Source organism: Populus trichocarpa, chromosome 2 (genome assembly GCF_000002775.5).
Source record: "Populus trichocarpa isolate Nisqually-1 chromosome 2, P.trichocarpa_v4.1, whole genome shotgun sequence".
In the NCBI taxonomy this organism is placed as follows: domain Eukaryota; kingdom Viridiplantae; phylum Streptophyta; class Magnoliopsida; order Malpighiales; family Salicaceae; genus Populus; species Populus trichocarpa.
The window spans coordinates 3,930,051-3,942,543 of record NC_037286.2 but is presented as its reverse complement, the minus strand read 5'-3'; the positions used below and the strand labels follow the sequence as shown (position 1 = coordinate 3,942,543).

At 35.1% G+C, this 12,493-nt stretch overlaps 2 protein-coding genes across 2 annotated transcripts; both read right to left on the bottom strand.

Moving 5' to 3' along the window:
* Positions 1–2,141: 2,141 nt before the first annotated feature.
* On the bottom strand, positions 2,142–7,129 carry LOC7468727 (3-hydroxyisobutyryl-CoA hydrolase-like protein 5). Its single transcript, XM_002300834.4, has 16 exons — positions 6,933–7,129; positions 6,652–6,693; positions 6,376–6,459; positions 6,218–6,286; positions 5,748–5,811; positions 5,486–5,559; positions 5,330–5,413; positions 5,115–5,199; positions 4,879–4,964; positions 4,440–4,561; positions 4,283–4,343; positions 4,074–4,172; positions 3,199–3,300; positions 3,044–3,085; positions 2,600–2,706; positions 2,142–2,483 (listed from the first exon to the last, which is right to left on the bottom strand). Exons 2-16 carry the CDS (start codon positions 6,682–6,684, stop codon positions 2,420–2,422), a joined length of 1,176 nt encoding a protein of 391 aa, XP_002300870.1. The 5' UTR covers positions 6,685–6,693; positions 6,933–7,129; the 3' UTR covers positions 2,142–2,419.
* A 2,712-nt stretch (positions 7,130–9,841) lies between these two features.
* Positions 9,842–12,244, bottom strand: LOC7468726 (60S ribosomal protein L18a). The gene is made up of 4 exons (XM_002300833.4): positions 12,080–12,244; positions 11,863–11,978; positions 11,683–11,746; positions 9,842–10,461 (listed from the first exon to the last, which is right to left on the bottom strand). The coding sequence occupies exons 1-4, from the start codon at positions 12,092–12,094 to the stop codon at positions 10,120–10,122; spliced, it is 537 nt and encodes a 178-aa protein (XP_002300869.1). The 5' UTR covers positions 12,095–12,244; the 3' UTR covers positions 9,842–10,119.
* Positions 12,245–12,493: the final 249 nt, after the last annotated feature.

Below are 12,493 nucleotides of genomic sequence, written 5' to 3'. Positions count from 1 at the left end.
TATGTTTTAACTAGTTGTTTAAGTTGTCTTTAGACCCGTCAAGTCAACCAGGTCATATCACGTCAACTCTCAGATGACTTAATTTTTATCTACTAGAAAAACATTAGCTATACCTGGATGTTTCTTTATTTGTATTGGAAAAAAAAATATTCAACCCGCAACATAACGCGGGTCAAATAGCTAGCTATTTCTATTGTTTAAGCGATACAAAGTCATTTTGTTGTAGGATAAGAATTGTTTTTCACATATTCTTCAACAAGATGAGCTTTCATTCAAGCTTTTTAATTGATGAACCGCTAGTGTAAATTAATCATCTCAACCCAAAAACTTAAGTTGTTAGGTAAGGTCATAGGCCCATAAGAACAGTTTTATAAAACTTTTTTTTTTATAAATAAGAGTAATTGTATTAAAAGAAGAAAGTTGTACAAAGTGTAAAGAGCATACCCCAAGAAGTACAAAAGCTTGTTACCCTGGTCTATCTAGCCAAACAAGGAAAAGAAGCAAAAGCTAAAAAAGAAACTAAAAAAAAAAAAAAGACAAGCAGATTGTGATGACAAATAGCAGATGAGTCGGTCGATTGGTTTTGAAAATTTCCTTAACCGATCAACCGATTGATTATATATGAAACTATACTAAACACAATCTCGAAAATAGCAAAGCAATGGTATCTCATGACTCTTGGAAGTGTCAAAGGGACCTAAAAGTAGTTAGGATGTGAAACCTTGGTTTGAGCTCTACCAAACAGGACCAGACCAAATAATAAATGTCCTCGCAAACATCCTGATGAGATTGGTAAATTTGATGAAAGACTTTGTTATTTCTCTCATGCCAGATGAAATAAATCGAGGTTGAGAGGGCTAGCCGAGTAAAGAGATGCATAAATTCCTTCTTCTTTTTCAAGTGCGTGTATGCCCACTAAATTTGTTGATGTCTTGTCGAAAAAGGTCAACCCATAAAAATCATGCTCATGATACCTCAAACTGCAGCAGAGAAAGGGCACTGAAAGAATAAATATTCATGTGTTTCAACCTGCCACCCACAAAAGATACATGTTGAAGAGGGAATGATCTAAAAAGAATATAGTCTCTCCATAGTGTTGAGATGACCTATAAAGGCAAGCCACAAGATAAAGGAGTGTCTCGGGATGAAACCTAAGAACCAGAGAAGATGGTATATAGAGTATGTGGGTCTAGAATCTCTAAGAATCTTTTATGCTGAGTCAATAGAGAGCCTTCTCGATGAGTGACCATTCCAGACATAGTGTTTTTATAAGGCACTCCTGGGGTTAAAAGTAATCATGTTCCAAATAGGTTGGAGTGTCGGACTACTCGATGAAAAAGCTCAAGTATCCCCCTCAATGATGTCTGAGACCTTAACATTTCATGGCAGCCCAGTAGAAGTGAGCACCCTAAAAGGCACTAGATCACATAATGTTACCTATTTGGTAACCAATAGTCTAACCACAAAGAGGTAGTAGTCTCATCACCAATATTGGAGACAAATTTTCTTCTACATCAATCTATGATGAGTATAATCTTTCTCCATGACCAAGAGGACACTAAAGGAAACCTGACAAGCTAGAAGTATGTGCCTCTGAGCAGAACACTATAGACCCATCTAGTTTTATAAAACTTGTACATGCTTACATTACCTTGTGCTTAACTTTTATGAATTAGAATGAGGGTGGTGAGATTTGAACTTGTGACTACTTCATCAACAAGGCTTTGATATCATGTCAAAGAACCTTCTCAGCCCAAAAGCTTAAGCTATCAAGTGAGGTTTCAAAAATAGTTTTATATTACTCATTAACCCTTTCTCAAGTGAAAAGCTTTTGAGCTTGAAACTTGCGCATGATCACATTACATTGTGATTAATTTTTATTAATTAGAATTAAAGTGATGAGATTTAAACTTGTGATTACTTGATCAACAAAATTTTAATGCCAAATTAAAATATCATCTCAACCCAAAAACTAATTTAACCGTGTTAAAGTTTTAATATCTAGATAGTGGTAGATAATGATGTCGGAATTAATAGGAGTCTTGGACTCGGTTGAATCTATGGTAAAACAAATACGTTTTACTAGAATGTTGTCATAGGCTCTACTTTCATGATACATAAGTCACATAATCTCTTCCGGATAACATGCACAATATTGAGAATTTTATTTCCCCTGGAATACATAACATCAAGGCTTATTCCAACTATCTTCTCAGCTTGATTTTGTATTTCAAATGCAATTTGTGCTATGAAATTTCTCCAGAGCAAGGAAATTCGAATAAAATGTCATGAGATATTGTCACACTAGTCATCTTAATACAAAACGAAAAAAAAAGACAGGGAGAAAAAAAAAACACAACCAGCTGCCTGAAATGCGAATTGATGGCCTACAACAAGCTTCTGAGCTGGGAAAAGAGATTTATTTTGCTATTTCTGTTGCATTTAGAGCAGCATAGGCTGAGTGTTCATATTTGCCTTCCCACCTGACAATTACATTTTTAATACGGAAACATTATCAGGCTTCAGCAAACTACTGATGACTTGGGGATTGAAAAATTGTGAAGGTAGTTCTGAACTAAAACTCTGAAATCATGCTGACCTGTGCTTTTCGTTTTCAGGAATTTGGAGCTCCAAATTATCTTTGAACGGCTGGAATACCAGGTCCACTTTAGAGTCATCCACTTCGTCACAAGTTGGTGGGTCCCACTGTATAAGTTGATTGCTTGCAAATATTAAAGGATATAGATAATAAATACAATATATAAATATATGAATACTTCTTTTTTTGAAAAATAACTAATACTTCATGCTTTACCACCTTATCAGGGAAAGAAAAGAAGCAAAAAGCCAAAAAGATTGAATACGTTTACAAAATGGCTAAATGTTTCTCTGTCATTTATCTAAAATTATACCTGACCTCCACAGGGTCAAAAGTAAAAACAGTGGCCAGATTGATTTGATCTTAACAATACCAGCATATGCCACATGCACACGTGAACGCGCGTGCAAAGGAGGGGGGGGGGGGGGGGGGGGGGGGGAGTACCTTAGGAGCATTATCCTTGTCAATGGTGAGAGCCCGAATACCCTTTTCACAAAAAAAAAAAGGATAGCTCATTAAAATGTGACAAATTTTTTTGTTATGGAGAGTTATTGATTGTCAGATGTTTTTTACATGTAAAAAACAACACAAGTCATTACCTCATAGACATCAGCAGATATGGTGGTTCGGAGTATGTTCATTGTTAGTCTGAATTCCTTCTCAAGACACTCAGCCAGTGTCTGCTTCCTTCCTTCACGAATCTGGAGATGTTTCAGAAAATTAGTTGCAGTAGCATGGGATCTAAAAATCATCTCTAGAGAAGACCAGTTATACTTGCAATTCTAATCTAAAGTCAATAGCCATTCCCTAGTTATATAAATGTCAGAGGTAGAGAAGAGCATCATCTGTTGTGCCTGATGAGGAGGCTCAGATGAAAAGTTCAGGCAATCTTGGAGTATGAACTTTAAAACAATAAAAGGCAAGCTACAAGAACATCAAACAGTGGTCTACAAGAAAACTTGTGTCATTCAGCAGTCAGCAAAATTCTTTTCCTCAACTTGTAGTAAGAAATCCAATTTGAAAAAAGATCTACCAAAGAGTTGCATTCAAACAGAAAGAAAGCTCTGCAGGATTCCATCCCGATAATGGAATATGAATGTTCTCATATTTGGAAGGGTAATCCTGTTTCAAAAATCAGGATCTCCTTCCGCATGTCCCAAATTAAAATATACACATCTGTCAGTCTGAACTTTTTAAAAGGGCTTTATGTTTCAAAGATTGATGGTTAGATAATTGCAAGCCATTTCTTCCACAATAGAATCTGGTGATCTAGTTAGATTCACATGCCCAAGGTGCTTGAGCCTTTGCGACTAGGACTCAGTAAGACCAGAGGGTAAGCATTGCATTTTTAGGAGTCTGAAAGACAAGTAGTTCGCCAAGGACTATTATTTCTGATAAATTCAAATTCAATGTAGTAGGAGGCTGCCTGCTTCCATGCATGATATCTATTACGAATCATATATTGAGTGATTACCGATCTGAGAGTGATTTTCAATCCAGTAGGGGATGATCTTTTCAACCCTTTCAGTATTGCACCTATCCATCCATTTCCATCCTTGCTTGCCTCAAGTCCCTGGAGCGGAATATCATACATATCACATTCATTATGATCATAATTTGCAAGTGGATTCTGTGAGAAATTTCTAAATTGGAGAGGGGAGGGTGGAGGGTGCAGGAACTTACAAATGATTTGATGATATCTACCACAGTATCCTTTGAAAAGCACTCATCAATAATTGACAACCTTAAAAAGTAACAAATTGTAATAAGTCCCATCACTATGAAATAGAAGAATTCATGAAGGAAGAGAATATATGCTTTACTATTCCATAACTATTACTTGTTTAAAACGCTGTCTTCATCAAGCTGTATGTCCACAGAAAATTCTTCAATAACAGATTTCACTGCATTCTCATCACCAGAGTTCAAGCTTATAAGACGCTTCTCTAGCTCAGGCAGTTTCTGACATACAGAAAATAAACAAGATAAGTACTTCAGTGAACCACTACAGTGAATGAAATAGAAAGGTCAGCGCTCCTTTAGTTCTTATTTTTATTATTATTTCTAGTTAGTTATTCAATTATAACTAAGATATTTCTGGACATCTTCCTGAAGGAGGATTGGAAGCGACCATCTTGTAGTAAGCATGGGATTCTGTGTTCAACTGCTTTTGGAGTCAACCTACCTCTCATCCAAAAAATAAAAAAGAGTTTCTGAAACAAATAACGATTCCAAGACTGGGATATCAACAAATACAAAGTAGTATAATTCAAACTAACCTCAAATGGGACAAAATGAGTTGCCATTCCAGCAGCGACCAATTCCTTACCATTCAGCCTCGCACCTGTCAAGGCTAAGAATTCCCCTGTACACAATACCATGACTTTCTGAGTTTTTTTAACACATTGAAGTATCAGAAAGAGAGAAGTGAGAGGCATTCAAGTCATTAACTTAAACATTATGAAAATAAAGAGAACTCTTAGCAATGCTTAACTTTCCCTATTTGAATACTCACCCAAATGACCAGGGAGACGAGATAGTATGTATGAGAAACCACAATCAGTATGAAATCCTATACTTGCTTCTGGAGTGGAAAAAACCTATTTGTTCATTGTAGAAACTAGAAAGATTTAGTATGCCAAATCAGAACGAAATTCCAAGCCTTATACCACAAAGGCTACAATCGCTAATCTATGCATAGAAATACCCCAACAAGGACAAAATACCCACAGTTTTCTCTGTGACGACTGAAAACTTCATCGGGACCATCAATGATGCACCTCCTCCCATTGAAATTCCATGGACGAGAGCAACCTGTTAGTGAAATGAGGTTCATCATTCTGTAAGTACCTTTGGATATGTAGGAGAACAAGTCCAAAATAGTACCTGGGTTTTCTTATAAGTATGGATGTGATGGCAAAGCCAGTACATTCTGTAAACCACTTCAAGACAAGAATCCTCTGCCAAAAGGCACCATATTTACAAATTAGCTTCATGCGTACAAGAAAGGGAATGACCTCATACAATAGGAGGAAATCAACAACTCTGTTTAGTGCAATGACTCGTGAACATGTGTAGCTAAGGAATTATAATTGATGCCAAGATAAAAATGGGAATCTAAAAGTTAGTTTCAGGGAACTGTGTTTACTTGATGTCCTGCCATCATAGAACATTCTTAGATCCCCACCAGCAGAAAATGCTCGCCCAGCACCCTGTATAAGGAATAAGATCGCTGTTAAACTTTAACAGGAAAAAATTGCACAGTGATGGCAGTCGTTAGTTTGGTGCTGGTGGAATTGTTAACTGTTGAACAACACTTGATTATCCCACCCTCAGAAGGGTTGCCTTTCTCATAACTCACAAAGATAGATAATTGACCCACAGGGTTCCACTGTATCATATCATAACTTATGAAACTAATCATCTGATCCTTCTCTTTTTTTCCATGATTATTTTTACTTCTCTCCAACTTTTTTATTTTTTTTGGATGAACTTTATCCAACTTCAGTGATTAATAACCCTTCATACTTTAAGTGCTTGATATACTCAGTAAGCCCGTGACACAACTGAGCAGATAGAGCAAGTTAAGTTGAATTTTCTGGAGGTATCAGAACTAACCTTGATTAATATAAGTTTGGTGTTATCATCTTTTTCCAATTTCTCTAAGAAATCTGCCAGCAGAGAAACCTGAATGGAGTAAAAGAAACAACAATTACATACAGAAATCAAGCTGAACCAGTTGCCATTATAACTTGGGTGAAGTTTACTCAGCATACCACTTTTGATGAAATAACATTCAATTGACGAGGCCTGTTCAATGTGATCAGCCTAACATGATCTATCTCTTCTCCAAGAACAACCTAAAATAGCAATTACGACAGCACCCATTTTATACTAATTAGTTACTTTGGCGCCAGTTGTGGCAAATCCAACCATAGATAAAGATTTGAAATCACACACACGTAATTTGATAACAAAAATAGGAAGCGGGTAAAGAAACCAAAAAGACAAAGACGGATCTTATATAACTGAAACTTGCAGAGCATATATACCTGCTCTTCTGGGTTAACAACTTCTTGAGCCATTTCAAGAAACTGCACAAACAAAGGATAAGAGTTCAAGAAAATGAAACAAATTTCCAATGGTATGCACCATGGATGATTGTTTCACTCAGAAAATGGGAACACTACTAAGATAGTAATAATCTGGCTTAGAACAGAATGTTCATTTCATCATCAAATTACATACTATAAAACAGAAAGATAAAAGCTGGCATTAGCATATATGATCATTGATTACATTACATAAACAGAAGGGTGAAGAGAACACTTACTAAATGAGTTCAAGTTGGTTGAGGAAAATGATAAATGAAGCAGCAGCAGTAGGTGGGAGGGTGAGAAGTGGTGGTGGGGGTAAGCATATAAAGAAAGAAATGTGAGTGTCGTCATTTTCACCCTCTAAATAGAGGAATTTTCATATATATTTTCTTACCGCCTACCTACCACCCCTCTCCTACACTGCTGCTAGCTTAATCTTTGACTGTTTATTCTTAATATTTGTAAGATTTGATCAGAAATAGGTTGTCTAGTAGATTGGTTGTACAGGTGGTGCTTGGTACTTGAGTCATTATTGCCAGGTGTCAAATGTTTCTCTCGAGAAAAAATATAATGCGGGGATGGGTGATAATAGCTCTTGGACTCGGAGGATGAAAAGGTGCCACGTGTATAAGCTTAGCCGGTAACTATCAAGAGGAAGCATCCGACGACGGAGGAAAATCGACAGGACAGGAGCAACCCGCCCGCCCGCCCGCCAAGAGGAAAAACTTGAAGGAAAGATGGGTTCGGGTCGGTCTTGCTGGTTATATCATTTGCTTGTTTGACGAGTTGCCAAACAGTCTTGCTTTCCGGTCAAAAAGCCGTTGACCATTACCAAACTTCAACAACCCAACTAAACTTTCAACACCGTCGTCTCAGAGGAGGTGCCATCTGTTCCAATCTAGCTGTTTACGACAAAATGTTCCTACGCTAAACATTTAACACTGCCTTGCGTCCCATTACTAATAACACCGAAATGTTAGATAGAACACGTTGCAACCTCACATTTGAGTAGGTTTTCTGTCCTCGCTACGATACACGTGGCAACCACCCACCAGTCAAAAGAAAACAAGTGCATGAAGTACGTGTTTAGCCTTTTGATGAAGAGTGTTTTCAGAAATATTTTTAGAAAAGCATTAAAAATAATCAATTTGATGACTCTTAAAAGGCAGCATGCATCGCTTGAAATTATTATAAGAAAAGCTAAAATACATGGTGAAAGGATTGTAGTTTTTTTTAATAAAACATTGTAGATACCATAGTATTTTCTTATATTATTTTTTTTAACATAATTTTTTTATATAATTTTAAAAAAAATCAATTTTTTTAATATTAAAATGATTGAGAATTTAGCTTTGTAATTTTTTTTTATTTTATCTTTTTATATAGTTATTGTTCTGTCGAGGTAACTCAAATTGCCTCAGTTTATGGATTTAATGGGGTTTTTTAATTGAACTTGGTTTTTTTATAGTCTATTTTTTTCTCATATTGTTAAAAAAATAATTTTAGAGAAAAATTATATTATTAAACTTTAGGAAGTAATAAAAAATAAAGGATGTGGAAGAAACCACTGTAATCCACAATGTTTTGCTTTTTTTTTTTTTTTTGAATTTTTGTTATAATTTTTTTCAAGTTTATTTTTGTCAATTTTATCTTTTAAAATTGAGATTGTTGAGAATTTAGCTTCGTAATTTGTTTCTTTTTATTTTTTCTTTATATGAGGGTAGCATGATTTACGAGTTTGTCAAAGTAACCCAAGTTATCCCGGTTTACGAGTTTAAGGAGTTGTCTTTTTTTTTTTTTAATTGAACTTGACTCTTTTGTAGTTTATTTTTTTCTTATGTAGTTAAAAAAATAGTTTTAGAAAAAACCATGTTATTAAACTTTATAAAATAATAAAAATTAAAGGATGTAAGGAAACCACTGTTCACACACACTCATTATACCATGAATGACAATAGTAATCCATAGTGTTTTGCTATCGTTCTTTTTGAATTTTTGTTATAATTCTTTTTCAAATTTATTTTTGTCAAATTTATTTTTTAATATTGGGATAGTTGAGAATTTGACTTCATAATTTGTTTCTTTTTATTTTACCTTTCTATAAGGTTAACATAGTTTGCGGATTTACCAGGGTAACCCAGACTGCCCTCGTTTATGAATTTGGTGGGGTGTTTTTTTTTTATTGAACTTGACTTTTTTTATCGTCTATTTTTTCTTATATAGTTAAAAAAAATAGTTTTAGAAAAAAAGGTATGTTATTAACTCTTTTTAAATTAGTTTTCTGTTCATTTTTAGATAATGGGTTAACTGGGAATTCAGTATTATAATTGGTTTTGTTTCGTCTTTTATGAAGTTATCACGATCTAAAAAACATCTCGGTATTGAGTTGGTGTTTGATTTCACAATAATCTATTTTTGTTATCATATAGTTAAATAAAAAATAGTTTAAAAAAACAAATTATAATCACAGTAGAGTCCATAATACAATTCACAGGTTTGATGTATTAGCCCGACTTACCCGATTCACAAGTTTAACGAGTTTACTCACCAATAAGATATGCTTTGTTTTTGTTTTTTTATCTTTTAATTATTTTTAATTTATTCTTTTTTAATTTCATCGTTTAATATTAGATTGATTGAGAAATAGACTACATTATTGATTTTTTTATTTTACTTTCTAGAATAATTATCTCAATTTTATGAGCATCTATTTTTATTATATAATTAAATAAAAAAATTATAAAACAAATTATTAGATCTAATAGAATTCATAACCCGAATCTCGGAAGGTCGAGATTGATCCAATATGTCATTGACTCAATATTTTTAAAAAATTATCATTTGAAGTTTCTTTAAAAATCAAATAATATTTTTATTAATCTTCACAATTACATTAAAACATATAAAATCAACCAAATCAGCTTTCACACAATTTAATTAAAAATTTAAATTAGATAAAAAATTAAGCCAAAAACTTTCAAAATTAACTTCCTTAATCAGGTTTAATAACCCTGTTAAAAAATCCTTCAAACTCTTAATATTTTTTTTATATTTAAAAAAATTGATTCGATAAGTGCAAGCCAATATTCTAGTTGCTCCATAATCAAAATCAATACGAGAAGCACCAATTTCAGAACACATAATCTTCAAAACTGGAAAGAACATTTTCATAAGTTTTGACAGCGCCAATACAAGGAAGGCACCAGAAAGTTTCCACGAGCACAAAATTCAAAAAGAAATCAGGCAACTTAACAAAACACATGAGCTTCAAAACTTGAAAGGGTGGACAGCAGTAGATGCAGAATAAGCTCCTGGAAGCAATGGGTTCATAAAAGAGATCTAGCTCTAATCCTCTCTAGCTCAACAATCTATTCAGCCTAACAAGGTCACAGATCGAAGAACCAACAAATTAAACCAACCAATTTACATAAACAGGTTGGGCCTGGATGCCTTGTATGTTGTCTTGAGCTTCCTGGTTGGGGGTCTAACCTTCTTGAACACCAATGGGAACTTGATTTTGGAATTGTGGAACTGCTTGGTACTCTCTCTCTTGCAAAGCTTTGCAGGGATGGTAGCAGTCTTGATGATCTGGATGCATGGTGACCTAACCCTGTGGCGAGATGCCATCTCGTTGTACATCTGTTCAACAGCACCATTCAGAGTTGTATCCCTGTATTCCTTGTACATGTTGTGATAACCAGTTCTGCTCTGGTATCGCAGCCATATTCCATAGTTCTTGATCTTGGTAGGATTCTTCTCAAAAATCTACAATCAGAAATTAATTATTTAAAGACCACTGGAATAAAATAGCACAGCAAAGAAGAAAAAATGCCAGTGATTCTTTTCGTTCCACAGGAAGACTCATATACAAGTATAACAAATGTTGCTAACATTTCCCTTTTAAAGATGGATCTAAATCAAGCACAGGAAATGTATTTTGTGACACCAAAAAACTAGAAAGCACTGGAATGGATGGGTATCACGGAAGAAAGTCATTTCCTGTGAGTTGATTTGACCAGCTAATCATGTGACCTTCCCTTAATTAAAAGGAAGTTTGAACCCCAGGAGCATAAACAAAAGAGCTATAGAATGTTTATTAAAGTAAGATTCAAAATCTCACTCATGCAGATGCACTTATGCAGAAGTATTTAAAAATAACAAAGACAGGTAAAAATAATTATTCCTGAGATATCCTTTCAGAGGTTCTACATCTCGAGAGAGTAAAGTTTAGTTTCAACATTTAGGTTATAACTCGCCAATACTATTAGCTGAAGAAAAACAAAATTGAAATCGCAGGCCTAATCCATGCAAATAGCCTGGATGCACAGATTATAGAGTTGGTGGGAGCAATCAACGCATTTTTTCCATGTTGCCAGGATTCACACCAATGCATGAAAATGCAGGTGTTTGAGCCAAGGTGCATGTGAATAAGTTTTGTGATTTAAAGATTTAAGTAGCTGGATTTTTTTAGTTAAGAGGTGAGTAATTATGAGCTGAGCCAATCTATTGGTACTAAAATTCAGTTTAGTATTCTTCAGAACTAAATAAATTTCCTTACAAGTTTAACACTTTCATTGGTGCAACTTTACTAAATTTCCCACTGAATCAGTTAACATAGTTCTAGGAAGTTAAGTCTAGAATTTCATCACATTAACCTGGAGCGCTGAGGACATAGCATTTCATCCCCATTTTAGGTCCAAGTCGGCTTCATGTTAAAACACTAATTTTCATTTGTAAGCTGTTTAATCTCGATTAAGGACCCCCAACTTCTGAATTAAATGGTTATCCTATCCTATATAATGGCAAAACTTTATGAGGTTTTACTACATTGAAAATGTTATTTCATTGCCCACTTCACTAATCTCAACGTCCAGAAACACCTTCATAAAACAAAACAAAAACCCTTCAAGGCCCAAAATCAGTTCTTATCTTACTCATGAGACAACATCATCGGACGCTCTATAACGAATGTAAGATCACACGTACCTCATTGATGGCAAGAATTTGTCCATTGCTTTTCTTGACCTTCTTAAGCTTCCTCAAGAAGTACCTAAAACTCAGCAACCATCATAGAATCAGAAATTTGCGATCATAATAAAACACATACAAAAGACTCAAAAAACCATCAAAGATAGATTACTTAGGAAAGGAAGAGACGACACATACCAGAACTTTGATTTTGAACGGACCTCGTTCGTTGCCCAAAGCTTCATGCGGTAGATCTTTGGATGCTCATCGGACTCAGTTGGAAGTGCTCTCCCGACCACTTGGTACTGGTGAAACTGTTTCCACGCAAAACACAAATAAAAAAATCAAACATCTTGTCATTGGAGCCATGAAAAACAGCAGAATGAGGAGGTCCGAGGATGTTGATGTTACATACCCTGAAAGAAACCATTTTGTGACGTGCTTGAGAGAGAAGCAGCCGGGTTCCTCAGCTCAAACGCCAACTCTTTCCTCCCTGTCTCAAAGTTTTGGAGGAGCATATAAGTGAGAGTGTAAAACCCTAGTTTCGTGTCGCGGTTAGGGTCAGCTCCGAGCCCTAAAATGTTCTCAGCTTGGCCCAGATCTAATTTCTGATCCAGAACGAGTCCAGTCTGCATATTAATCTCGGCCCAAAAACACTTATTAGTCCACTTGAGCTTCCAGAACCCAGATTTAGGTCTCGTTAGGCTCGCAGGAGGCAGTTCAATCCCAGCGTACATGAGGAAAATATCATACAGCCAGGCCCAGCCAAGAAAATACGTACATTTTGCAAAAAAAAATTTATAGTAAGTATATTTTGTATGTATCTTCT

Excerpts from the sequence above, each read along its gene's own strand:
- LOC7468726 (XM_002300833.4), bottom strand. Across the intron at positions 11,747-11,862 it reads CGTTCAAAATCAAAGTTCTG|GTACTTCTTGAGGAAGCTTA; the intron begins GTATGTGTCGTC and ends GCTGAGTTTTAG. Across the intron at positions 10,462-11,682 it reads AAATTCTTGCCATCAATGAG|ATTTTTGAGAAGAATCCTAC; the intron begins GTACGTGTGATC and ends TTCTGATTGTAG.
- LOC7468727 (XM_002300834.4), bottom strand. The coding sequence starts at position 6,684 with ATGGCTCAAGAAGTTGTTAACCCAGAAGAGCAG. Across the intron at positions 6,460-6,651 it reads TTGTTAACCCAGAAGAGCAG|GTTGTTCTTGGAGAAGAGAT; the intron begins GTATATATGCTC and ends TTGCTATTTTAG. Across the intron at positions 2,484-2,599 it reads CCTGAAAACGAAAAGCACAG|GTGGGAAGGCAAATATGAAC; the intron begins GTCAGCATGATT and ends TGTAATTGTCAG.